This window comes from Erigeron canadensis, chromosome 8 (assembly GCF_010389155.1).
Source record: "Erigeron canadensis isolate Cc75 chromosome 8, C_canadensis_v1, whole genome shotgun sequence".
NCBI lineage: Eukaryota > Viridiplantae > Streptophyta > Magnoliopsida > Asterales > Asteraceae > Erigeron > Erigeron canadensis.
In genome coordinates this window covers 49,621,976-49,635,511 of record NC_057768.1, presented here as the reverse complement: position 1 = coordinate 49,635,511, position 13,536 = coordinate 49,621,976, and the positions used below count along the sequence as shown (strand labels likewise).

The window sequence follows — 13,536 nt, the reverse complement described above, 5'->3', positions numbered from 1 at the left end:
CAGTCCATACATGCACAACACGGAGTCGTAAATGATGGCTAACATGTGTTGCATTAAGATCTGCAAGATGAACTAATGTGGTCATATTATAACGAACTTCAAACTAAATTAAAAGAAATAATAACAATAACATAAGAATTCAATGTTAAAAAATAATAATAATAATTAATTATGTGCAAACTATATAAAAAAACCCTTTTGTAGTTGATCGTAGCTTCTTTTTTTGTTGTCTTAGGTGAGTTATATTATAGATTATCAATAAAACCGAAAAATGTAAATTATTTATTTTTAAATTGGGTGAAATTGTAAATTGGTGATGGAAAAGCAAAAAGTGTAAATTAATTATTTTTAAATGTAAATTGGTGATGGAAAACCAAAAAGTATAATTAATTTTTTTTAGATCGGGTTAAAGTGTAAATTGTTGATAGAAAATCAAAAAATGTAAGTTAATTAATTTTAAATTAAAGTGTAAATTGGTGATGGAAAACCAAAAAGTGTAAATTAATTGTTTTAGATTGGGATTAAAATGTAAATTGGTAATTAAAAACCAAAAGTGTAAATTGTTTAAGATTAATATTAAAAAAATTAGAGAATTAATAATGATGTGAGATTAGGCTAAAGAAAGAGAATTAGGGGTGTCAAATGTACCATCAACCCTTCTCTTAATTATATTATAGATAGATAGATAGATACGTGTTATATCGGTAGCATATCCAAATTATGTTTCATTTCCTAAATAAAATATAAATAATACATTTATAAACAAAGTAATCTAAAAACGTTTGTTGATGACGTAGTGGGAAAACAAAGTAAGTAAATAACTATGTAACTATTAATAAATCGCTTAGTATATAGAGAAGACATTTTGATATATTTACTTCAAATCTTGATGCGATGAAAATGCTAACAAAATGAAGACATAAATTTTTTCAAAATAATTTTTTTTTGGAAGTTAAAATTGAGTATGTAAGACTAAATTTACTGTTAAGAAAAAGTAAAAAGTTGTGTGGAATAAGAAGAAAAACACCAACCAGCCAATTAAGGAGCTGAAGGAGGCGCAATGTGACAGCTCAACCTTCCGCCAACTTCCTTAAAATTAATTCTACGACTAGCTACCCTTCGATCACTTTCACATTTTTCATTATATTATTTGCTTTAATTTTTAATTGTCACCATTAGTTACTTCTTTTTAATGTAGTAAAGTGCTTAATTTAATTACTATCCATTAATTGTTTATGTTTGTTAAACGGTCTAAAAGGACCAACTACTACACCAAGTTACTAAAGACCAAAGAAACATACGACAATTTCTATTCAGATCTTTAATTTTCAGATCTTTAATTTCTAAGTTTGCAGAAGAGTTGCAAAAAAGTCATGCTACTACTTACAATTACAAAAGACACGATAAGTAAATCTCATTAATGAATGTCGAGCTATCAATTTTTACTCGGTGATGTTTTAGAGTTGTAAGGAGTATAGATAGTATCGGTAAATTAATATGTTATTTTTATTTTTCTTTCTTTTTTATTTTATTTTCTGTTGATCTATTTTAGAATTAATTAACCAATAGCATCTATGTTCCTTAGTTCCTTACAAATCTTTTAAGAGCTTAAGGAAAAATTCTAACTTGTCAAAACTTGAACTAGAGATCGACCTTAGAGAGTAGAAGCTCTGTCCTGTCTTACTCGAAGACAAACTAGCGACCAACTTGCGATTCAATACAACTCCTCATAGAAATGTTAAGAAGAATAGTTACAAATCGTATCAAACAAAATATAAAGTTCGATCAGACGCCATGATACATGTTTCTATAAGAAGTTCTACTATTTCATAGAAAAGCAAAATTGATAAGTAGATCTTTAATAAATTAAAAACAATATAATTTGTCACATCTTTATGGGTGATTATCCTTGTACGTGACTTATCTTTTTCCTGATCAAGTCACATAATGAATTGAAAAGAATAGTGATAACAATATTTATAAATTGATGAAATAAAAAAAATGTAGAAAAAACAAAACACAAAGAAAGGTTTTATTTTAATAATTAATGATAACCTATGTGGTATATATAGTTGTGTGTGGTATAGATTATTGATCATCATCTTGAAAATTAATCTGATTTAGAAAGAGAGAGCTAGGGAGAGGGATTGTTTTAATTGTATGTATAAATCTGTGACTTCACAGAACTGGTCCAGAAAGTTTCTTTGTCTCTGATCCCAATAAGGCCATCGCTCTCTCTCTTCCAAAAGATCTGTAATCATACTCTCCTTTTTTCAAGTCTGCCATGGATAGATACATATCTCTCTCTCCAAAGTACCAAGAGTGGTCCTAGCTTAGCTAGCCTCTTTCCCTTAATTAATTAACCCCACTTTTTTATTGATTAGCAAGCCCCTTCCCCTTTTTCTTCACAGCACATGATCATCTCAATCCAACTTCTCTTCTACATTTCATTCTAGTGTCCAGACAAATTAATTCAACAAAAATACAAACCAGTTATTTCTTGAAATTCTCAATTCTTCTTCAAAAAATAATTAAAAAGGAATGCAAGAACAACAAGGATTAGGGATGATGGTTGTTGGTGGTGGCGGTTTTACTGATCATATGGCAGTTTCACTTTCCGGCGGTGATCAAAACCACCGTCACCTAAAGGCGGAGATAGCCAACCACCCTCTTTATGAACAGCTGCTTTCAGCTCATGTTGCGTGCCTACGTGTGGCCACCCCAATTGACCAGCTGCCGTTAATTGATGCACAGCTTTCTCAGTCTCACCACCTTCTCCGGTCATATATCTCCGACCACCATAACCAACCACTTTCCCCTCATGATCGCCAAGACCTTGACAACTTCTTGGTATATCTTTGTTTATATGCAAGTTTTCATTTCTTTCTTAATACCGGTAAAGGTTTTTTCATTACTAGGGAAGAACAAAAGTTCGCTGTAAAAAACAAAAATAAAAAACTTGTTCTTCTCTTCTAATCTGAATTTGGAAAAAACTTTTTTTTTTTTTTTTATGTAATACATACATATATACATACCCTTCTAATTGTTTCTTATTAGTATATCTTTTTACTGTTTTGTTATATGATACTATGTAGTTCAATTTATGTGCAGTATTTTTGTTTTATTATACGAGTAATTGAAATTAAATAAAATTGTAATGGAACAGGCACAGTATTTGTTAGTTTTGTGTTCATTCAAAGAACAGCTGCAGCAACATGTCAGAGTTCATGCTGTTGAAGCTGTCATGGCCTGCCGTGAAATTGAACACAATTTGCAAGCTCTCACTGGTATACTACCCCACCCCACCCCTTTTTTTTTTACTTTTCTCCATCTCTCTTAATTTCATCTCTAATATACATACACTTTAATTCTATACATATGTGCTAATTTTCATGTTAATTTGCTCTTAATTATTTGGGTTCTGGGATAGATCATGAATTACACATGTTTTCTTGTTTATTTAAAATTTGTTTTTATAAAGTATCAACTTTTTCAGATTATTAGTCTCATACCAAAATGATTGGATAAATAATAAAGTATATCAAAGAAAAGAGGGGAAAAAATAAATTAAATTGTGGATATTAAGGTGGGTGTGTAATGTGGGGCTGTTGGTGAGTTTTTTTTTTTAAGTTTAATTTAATAATAAAATAATAAATAACTATTTACGTGTTTATTTAATTTTATAGTTAGGAGTAGAAGGAAGGTTGAGTTAGTTGGGTTGATGAAGGGAACAAAGAGTGACAACAGAACCAACAGCACCTAACAACCGATATATTCTTCTAAATTAATTTCTAAGCAAATAGCGAATGGATTATTATTAATATTTTTTATTTACATTATTATTTTAACGTTTGTTGGATATAGCTATGTGATGTAAAGGGTTATGTTAATTAGTCTCAGGAATATTAATTTGTCACCCAATAATTAAGGACATACCAACAACGTTACCTAATCTCTAAGAGCAAGGTATGGACAAATGTGATGTAAACGTTCTTACCTCTACCCAGAGATAAAGAGGCTGATTTCATAAATACCTTCGGCCATAAGGAGCAAAAATAGAAGAGCGTAAAGAATTTAGTAAACTTACCTATTGACCAAGTAGAACCTGCATACATTAAAGTAGAAAAGAGTAACGAAAACATACCATATAACATACTTTAACACACTTTAGCGAACACCAAATAATTAAGTACTACTCGGTATATATTGTTATGGCCATCTTCAATGACACTTTGTCCAATCATCCCTCTTTCTTTTAGATGTTAAATGATCTTTAGAGAAGTTCACACATATTTAAATTGTAATAGATATTACTTTTTTTAGTCATATACTTTAACCTTTGAAAAACAAATGAAACACCCCAAGCTAACAAAAAGTGATATGACGTAGTTTTCATAGTATAATGTTATTATTATTAGATGTTAAGTGTAAGTTTTTTTAAATTGAACTTAGAAACTAATTATCATTTTAACCTATAACTAAAACTGGTCAAGTGGGATTTTTTAAGGTTTATGCTGTATATATACATAGTTTCATACTAATTATTTTTTCATTTTTTTACATGCATTCTTCTTTTAAAAATAAATTTATATTCAAGTTTTCAATTCATTGTAGAGATAACTGCGGTATTTAATTTCAAAATCTTAATTAGGCAAGGAGGGGGAGTTGGGTTTGTTTTAAAAGGGATTAAGATAATATATGTTGCTTGTAAATATTTCCTGGCTATAGCTTGTTCTATATATATGGATATTACTGATCATCATGATAGTTGTAAGCATCAAGTTAGTTTTTATAAATTGCACCGCGTACTTGCTTTTTAAGCCTTATTGTCACATAAATACATAACCTCAAGTTTTCCAAAGTTTTATAGCATTCCCACAGGTTGTACATCTAGCTAGTTAAGTACTTTTTGTCTTTGATTTCCTTAACAATTTTCATTTATATATACTCCGCTGTGTGATGCTTAATTCACAATGTAGCTAGCTATAATGAAATTCCACAAGACTCATTTGAAAAAATTGTGTTTTATATATGCAACGAAACTTACCGAAAGGATCTTTCATATTAATTATTCCACATTCAGTCTCATTGCATTTATTGATCCTTCACCAGATCAAGGCCATGATGATTTTCTGTCCAAATGTCCAATATATAATTAAATTAATCTCGATGTTACATATGTATTATTATTATTAGGGAAATGATAATTATAGCCCGGGTCTATGTTTAATATGTTATTACATGCATCAAAAGTTATACACTTTACAGGAGAGGTCCTGGGTTCGAGCCTTGTCAAACGTAAACTTTAAACAATCAAGGATTATTAAGTGGTTGAGATTCACCTGGACACTAGTCTAATTGAGGAATTAATAGGTACTAAATGGTACATGGGATCAGGGGTTCTCATCCAAATTTTTTTTTTTTACATTGGATATCAATCCGAACATATTATTATTATTATTATTTTTGAATAAAGAGATAAAATCAGATCGATACAGTGATCAATAATTTACACTGCAAAGTAAAGTACAAATGTAAAATAGTTCTTGCTTCCCAAGATTGTACCTGACAAATCATTCTATAAATGGATGCAATAGTACGTAATTATTTGCAGTTAAATAAACAAAGATTAATTTCTGATACTCTGTGTACTAATATTAGTCAGAGGGGTGAAGCATTTAAAATTTTCCTTTTTATTGCTTGCTGTCATTTTGCATCACTAACTTGTACTATTGATTCTCCTTTTTTTTAAATATATGTTTAATAACATTTTTTCATATCCTTTTTGAGATACCATAATGTACCTGGAGTGACACATAAATCTAGAACAATGTGCTATATGTAATTGTATTCTTGCTTACGGACGTACGTACTCGATCTTGTTGTTGCTCTTAGGAGTAACGCTTGGAGAAGGGTCTGGAGCAACAATGTCGGATGATGAGGATGAGATGCCCATGGATTTCTCATTGGACCAATCCGGTGGTATGGATGGTGGCCACGACATGATGGGTTTTGGGCCGCTTCTTCCTACCGAATCTGAACGTTCTCTAATGGAAAGAGTGCGTCAAGAACTTAAGATCGAACTTAAACAGGTCGGTATTAATTTATAACATCTTTCCTATTTTTTATCTTGCAACTATAAAAACATATTTAAATATCTGCTTATTTTAGTTTTATTGGATTTGTTAGATATATAACACACAACTCGCCGTACTAACTTATTGCTAAATAGTACGTACTAATTAATTAAATAAGTCAAAACTGATCATCATCGATACGTACTAGCTCTAATTTAAAATTACCAACGATACACAGGGATTCAGGTCAAAAATTGAGGACGTGAGAGAGGAAATACTGCGAAAAAGACGGGCAGGAAAATTACCTGGTGACACTACTTCTGTTCTCAAAGATTGGTGGCAACAACACTCAAAATGGCCTTACCCAACCGTAAGAAAGAACAATTAATTCTACTATTTAATTTTCGTACCTACTAATTAAATGTATATGTAGTGTTTACTAATTAACTTTTGCATATACAGTATATAATAGTACGAGTAACTTTGTTAATTTAAACGTACGTAATTGCTCGCAGGAAGATGATAAGGCGAAGCTGGTGGAGGAGACAGGGCTACAACTAAAGCAAATTAACAATTGGTTCATCAATCAGAGGAAGAGAAACTGGCACAGCAACTCCAACTCAATGACTGCTCTCAAGTCCAAGCGCAAGCGATAGAATTGAATTATTTGGTCGTACTAGAATCAATCTCAGATCGAGGTGCTAATTCCCGAAAGAGAGAGCAATTTATTATTTTGCATTACGAATTATATATGTTGTTGATAGCTTAGTGCGTATGGACTTGTAATAGTAGGTATAATATGGCCGGGGATGTACCAATTCAAAAAGAAAACAGCAGTTGGGGGCAAAACAATTAAGTTGTAACGAATGCATATATATGATTAATCTTCTAACACATTATTTTTGTCTTATTAATATTGTGATCGATCATAATAATCATGATTAATATCTTCTCTCTCGTTTTTATCATGAAGTTGACGCATCCGAAGTCAAAACAGAAAGTATATATGCTGTGAATTTGGGCGTTATCTACTCATGGTTTATATATATATAAGAAATACATAAAGTAGTTTATTTGCCGTTCATAACAACTGAAATCGAACCATTTATTTATAGAGAAATGCCTTCCATTATATTTTTTGAGTGTCTTATATTACATTCAGAATTTGTACTTTGAAGACACAACAGTAGAATATTATTACTTTTGTAGCTTTGTGCAAGACATATATACACAGAATATTAAAATATGAAAACATTGATTCTCGCCTATGTATTTATGCATACTGTTTCAACAAAATCCTCTATTTCACTCTTTTAAGATTGAAAGTGAAATGACAGTTGAAGGTTCTAGCTTTAAAGGAATTCTCTGTTTTGTCTCTTTCTTTGGCGCCCCTACCTTCGTATAAAAAACCATATGATATGCCTACTATACTGCCCGCCCACATATGCCTAGAGCACCTTCGACAAAAAGTTGGACAATTACATGATAATATAATATAATGTACGTGATTGATTTTTTTTCTTTTAAAATATGTAAATTAAATATCACAACAAAAGGTTCAGGACCAAAAGTCACATGATATTGACCCATTTAATAGAAGAAACCGAAAGTCACATGACCAAGATATAACACTAAAAAAAAAGAATCAAATGAGATCGAAAGTCATAAGAACACAAAAATAACACTAAGAAAAATAATTTCTTGAACAAATTACAGATAAAACTATACTACTGATCGAAAAAGCGGAGGGGGCCCGAGTCCTCTTGTTCCCCTATATAGATCTGCCCTTGAGGTCTCAACTATGTTGTATTAACCGGGTCCACGCTAAAGTGCACAATCATCCGCCCCTAATGGTTTGCCCAAAAGCACGACAACATATTTGAGAAAAACGTTTGTTTTATAAGAATTGAACCTAGTTCTCAATCCAAACCCTCATGGAAGGACTTCCTTACAATTAGGCCATAACCCACGGGAAATGATATATGTACCTAATTCATATGCTTAAAGATAGGCATACTCCATACATTACATATACATGTTTTCCACTAGTTTCTTTCATTATCTCTACCTTTAATCTTGCCAATTGACATGATCTCTCTATTAAGCCTATCTTGAGGCATAAGAATTATATGTATTAATCATTTTCCTTAACCCGATGGTATGTACGTGATTGATTTAATAAGTCAATAAATTTGTATAAAAATTTAATGTTGATACATGATATATTATTATTGATTAATAAACATGAAAAATGAACGGTTTAATTTGTTTAAAATGTTAATGCTAAAGCATGATAAATTCTAGTCATATATATTTGATTTCTAACTTTACCAAAATCAGTCACATATACTATGTTACTCTTAGAAAAAGACGTTCATGTACATGAATCAGGAGTCTTTAACCACTTGTCTTTGTATTTGCATTTCATTGATATTATCATAATAAATGTATGATTATATATATATATATATAGTTGGAATTTCGAACCTTGTTTGATGATGAAAATATTCCAATCCGTGGCACGTACATCCATGTCAATCATTACATATACATTGTAGATAAATGCAATCTCTTTATTTTATTCTTTTTTCATAGAATAGTGTCACCAAAGTTTAATTGTCCGGCCAGATTCTTCTACATATAGATATAGCTAGATAATAACATATATGCATTGCAAACAACGTAAATTAATATCAAACTCGATCTATTTAAGCATAACATAAGCAACCGTGCATTATCTGAGCTTCAAATCTTTGATCGATCACATAATTAATTAAACACATTGCAACCAAAGTGCAGTGATCGATCGAGTTACTTCATCAATTCATCATTATATAAGTAACACGTACATTTGAAATATATATATAAATATTTGTATTAAGTAAGATAAGATGGCTGCTGCTTCAATTGACGAAGGGTCGCGACATCCACAACATGTAGAGGTTGTTCCCTTTAACACATCCGAGGTTCCTTTAGTCCCGGTTTTACTTCATGGGAACTTAGATATATGTGTGAAAGAGGCCAACAGACTGCCCAACATGGATGCATTCAATAAAAAGTTTACTCCCCTTTCGGGCACCAGCGATCCGTATGTGACGGTATCTGTTGCGAATGCTGTTACCGGAAGAACCTCCGTCATAAGGAACAGTGAGAACCCTGTTTGGATGCAGCATTTTTACGTTCCCGTGGCACATCATACCACGCAAGTGCTGTTTGTTGTAAAAGACAGTGACGTTGTTGGTTCTCAGCTGATAGGGGCGGTCGGGATTCCAGCTGAACAGTTGGTTTCTAATTCTGTCGTTAAGGGTACTTTTCCTATCTTGAATGCAAGCGGGCAACCATGTAAACCTGGCGCGGTATTAACTCTATCGGTTGAGTACACACCGGTGGATAAGATGGCGATTTATTGTGGTGGGGTTGGGTCGGATCCACAATGTAAAGGCGTCCCGGAAACCTATTTTCCTCTTAGAAGAGGAGGAAAGGTTACCCTGTATCAAGACGCCCATGTTGATGGTAGCATTCCAAGTTTAAAGCTTGATCGCGGTTTAAAATATGTACAGGCCGATTGTTGGAGGGATATATGTGACGCTATCAGGCAAGCCCGTCGCTTGATCTATATCACCGGGTGGTCTGTCTTCCACAAAGTTCAGCTCGTTCGTTATGGTGCAAAAGCACGAGATAGCGTTTTAGGAGACCTTCTCAAGAGCAAGTCAGAGGAAGGTGTGAGAGTGCTTCTCCTTGTATGGGATGATCCTACTTCAAAGAGCATTTTCGGATATAAAACAGTACGTGAGTCCCATAATTAAACACCACCACAAGCAGTGATTATTAATTAGCTAGGTGGGGGAAATACAACTAACAATTTATTATGCAAATTAAACCCGCATGCAGGAGGGAGTTATGCAAACTCATGATGAAGAAACTCGAGCTTTTTTCAAGAATTCTTCGGTGCAAGTATTACTATGTCCTCGCTCAATAGCAAAGACTAGCTGGGCCAAGAAGGTTGGATTAAATTATAACTTAATTTATAATGCCGGCTACTACATTTTTTGGTAAATGGCTGGGTACGTCACTGAATCTGTATTTGGTTTGCAGGATGTTGAAACCATCTATAGCCACCATCAAAAAACTGTCATAGTAGACGCTGATGCTGGTATCAAAAGACGAATCATGGCATTTGTTGGAGGTCTTGACCTATGTGAAGGACGTTATGATACTCCTGAACATTCTCTTTTTAGCACACTAAACACGCTGCACAAAGATGATTATCACAATCCTAACTATACAGTAAGCATTATATATATATATATAGTACTAATGTTTCCTCTCCTGTTTGTATGTTTATAGAAATGTGATCACACTTAACTGATCATTATATACTCAGGGTTCAACGGCTGGTTGTCCAAGACAACCATGGCATGATTTGCATTGTCGAATAGAAGGTCCAGCAGCGTATGACGTGCTCCAAAATTTTGAGGAACGTTGGTTGAGGGCTTCAAAGCCTCGTGGACTTTCGAAAATAAGTAAATTTTCTGATGTGCTACTTAAAGTTGATAGAGTTCCGGAGATCTTAGGCATCACTGATGCCCGTTATACAAGCGAGAAAGATCCAGAGGGTTGGCATGTCCAGGTACCCAAATACCGTAATCTTACATATATTACGAATTGAATTTCAAATATCTGACCATCTTGTCTATGCATGTATAGGTATTTCGTTCCATTGATTCCAACTCTGTTAAAGGTTTAGGTTTCCCCAAAGACCCAAAAGATGCTAAAAGCAAGGTAAGGTTACTCTTTTGTTATAGGCTTCTTTTGTATGTTTTGGGACAAGATGATGATAGCTAATACTTTCGATAACTTTTTTTAGAACTTGATATGTGGGAAAAATGTGCTCATAGACATGAGTATACATACTGCGTATGTGAAGGCAATTCGTACTGCTCAACATTTCATATATATTGAAAACCAATTCTTTCTTGGTTCTTCATATAACTGGGCTGATCACAAAAGCTTGGGTAAGTACATCAAACAATTCTATGAGAAATGGCAAATGGGATGGTTGGCAATGGGTCTAATGGGCCAGGTTGGCTTGAACCGCAACACTCTTATCGAATTTTTAACAAACCAACTAGTTTGCTAATCATGATACAACAATAACAATAGTGTTACAACAATAATCTAACTTCAATAAAAACATATGGACGCTGAATGCATTAACAATACGCTTTATGGCACTCACAACTTGTATTTGCCATATTAGTAAACTCGTGATTTTTCTACTAATACGAAATGAAATACAACCCAAATTGTTGCATTCGTAAGTTGAACCCATATAATGGTCATAAAATGATTGATCTAAATCAAACAAAGTACAACCCTTGAAATAAGATCAACTAATGAACTTTTCTGGTGTTCTGAAGGTGCAAACAATCTGATACCAATGGAAATCGCTCTTAAGATAGCAAGTAAAATCCGAGCAAATCAGAGGTTTGCTGTATATATTGTGATTCCAATGTTTCCAGAGGGTAACCCAACTAGTTCTGCTACTCAACGGATTCTATTGTGGCAGGTCGATTTAAGTTATATTACATTTTGAGACAATATCTATTAAGTACAGATTATAAATTTGTTGCTGATGAAAAAATATATATATATATATATTTGCAGCATCACACAATGCAAATGATGTATGGAGTTATTTACAATGCATTGAAAGAAACAGGGCTTGATAATGAGTTTGAGCCACAAGACTACTTGAACTTTTTCTGTCTTGGCACACGGGAGTCATCTCAAAGTGTACAAGTACCACCAACTTCCAACGGGAAAAATTCACATCCCCCAAATACACCTCAAGTACGTACATCCTTGTTCTCCTAAAGCAACATTTAGGCTTACTTTTTAACAAAGGTGGGAAATATCAAGTCAGGCGGGCTAGGTAATGAGTCAAAAATAAACATGACGGATTGGGTCGACCTACAAATACTTTTTAGTTTAATAATTAATCTGTTCAAACGTAATCGATCCAAGATGTTGTAGGCATTAAAGATTACGGTGACGTACAACTTATTTCCACAGGCTCATTTTCTTATTTGACAATGAAACACAACCCATTTACTCGTATAAATTAGTCGAAATTGCCATTTCTATCATTATATTTCTATATCTCACATATCCATTTGATTAACTACCAGGCACTTAGTATCACAAGTCGACGTTTCATGATCCATGTGAATTCGAAAGGAATGATAGTTGACGACGAGTTTGTGCTATTGGGATCTGCAAATATCAACCAACGTTCATTGGAAGGTACCCGAGACACTGAAATTGCTATGGGTGCATATCAACCTCATTATACGTGGGCTCACAAAGGTTCTAATCCAAATGGACAGGTAACTAGTTCTTCTATTATATAAGAAACTTGGAGCTTCTAAGCAAACTTATATAACATATATGAAAATAATATAGTTTTATGTAGTTGAAATAAACTTATTGACCCTCTAATATGTAGTTGAAGTTTTATTCTAGATTTGCATACAAAAACTAGTCTATAATATCTCACAAAGTCAAATGGTATCATGTAGATATTTGGATACCGAATGTCACTTTGGGCAGAGCATATTGGAGACCTGGAGAGCAGTTTCGAGGAACCACATAGTCTGGAGTGCGTGAGACGAGTGAGGTTATTAGGTGAGCAGAACTGGAAACAATATGCAGACGATAAAGTGACAGACATGACGGCTCATTTGTTGAAGTATCCGGTGGACGTTGATCGGAAGGGCAACGTTAATCCACTTTCTGGATGTCCAAATTTTCCAGATGTGGGTGGCAGCATTGTGGGTTCTTTTGTGTCCGTTCAAGAGAACCTCACCATATGAAAGTTGCGGTTTCATGTTTCTTGGGTTTTCTTTATGTCTTTAAATAGTATGCTGGTTATTTTCATCATATAATCTTACAAGTCCATAAATAAAATGCATCTTTTTTTTTTCTTCCAGATTGCAATTTGTGTTGAATATATATAACTAGGCCTGGCAATATGGGTGCGCCGGGCGTGTTTGGGTAACGGGTCAAAACAGGGTTATCCTATTGTTAATTTTTATATAACTTATACAACAACAATGATGTTCATCCCCGTTCAAGAGGGGTGAGATGTAAGGAGTGAAAGTCAAAAGTTGTCTTTTTTTTCTCTTTGCATTTACTTGTCAATAAGAGAACGAAGGTGCTACATAATTGCATAAAAGCAAAGCGAAGAATTTCAAGCCCATAAAGCTAGGCCCAGTTGAAGGCTTCTTGGGTTAATTGGTGATAGGCTTGTTTGGCCAAAACGTTTGGTTAACTATCAACACAATAAAGATGATATAATAAAAATCAAAACCAAAGTTATCGTTATAATAAGCCGTGCTCAAAATCAGTTTTTGCCCAACCTGAGCCGAACCGATCTTGGTCAACAAGACTAAAAACC

At 33.4% G+C, this 13,536-nt stretch overlaps 2 protein-coding genes across 2 annotated transcripts; both read left to right on the top strand.

Annotated features, from left to right (window-relative positions):
* The first annotated feature begins 2,159 nt into the window (after positions 1-2,159).
* Positions 2,160-6,971, top strand: LOC122579305 (homeobox protein knotted-1-like 7). The gene is made up of 5 exons (XM_043751454.1): positions 2,160-2,850; positions 3,167-3,287; positions 5,896-6,092; positions 6,316-6,447; positions 6,593-6,971. Exons 1-5 carry the CDS (start codon positions 2,542-2,544, stop codon positions 6,731-6,733), a joined length of 900 nt encoding a protein of 299 aa, XP_043607389.1. The 5' UTR covers positions 2,160-2,541; the 3' UTR covers positions 6,734-6,971.
* Positions 6,972-8,968: 1,997 nt separating this feature from the next.
* Positions 8,969-13,062, top strand: LOC122611044 (phospholipase D beta 1-like). Its single transcript, XM_043783996.1, has 10 exons — positions 8,969-9,862; positions 9,969-10,079; positions 10,173-10,364; positions 10,462-10,707; positions 10,785-10,859; positions 10,945-11,092; positions 11,498-11,646; positions 11,745-11,930; positions 12,269-12,466; positions 12,659-13,062. Exons 1-10 carry the CDS (start codon positions 8,969-8,971, stop codon positions 12,950-12,952), a joined length of 2,493 nt encoding a protein of 830 aa, XP_043639931.1. The 3' UTR covers positions 12,953-13,062.
* Positions 13,063-13,536: the final 474 nt, after the last annotated feature.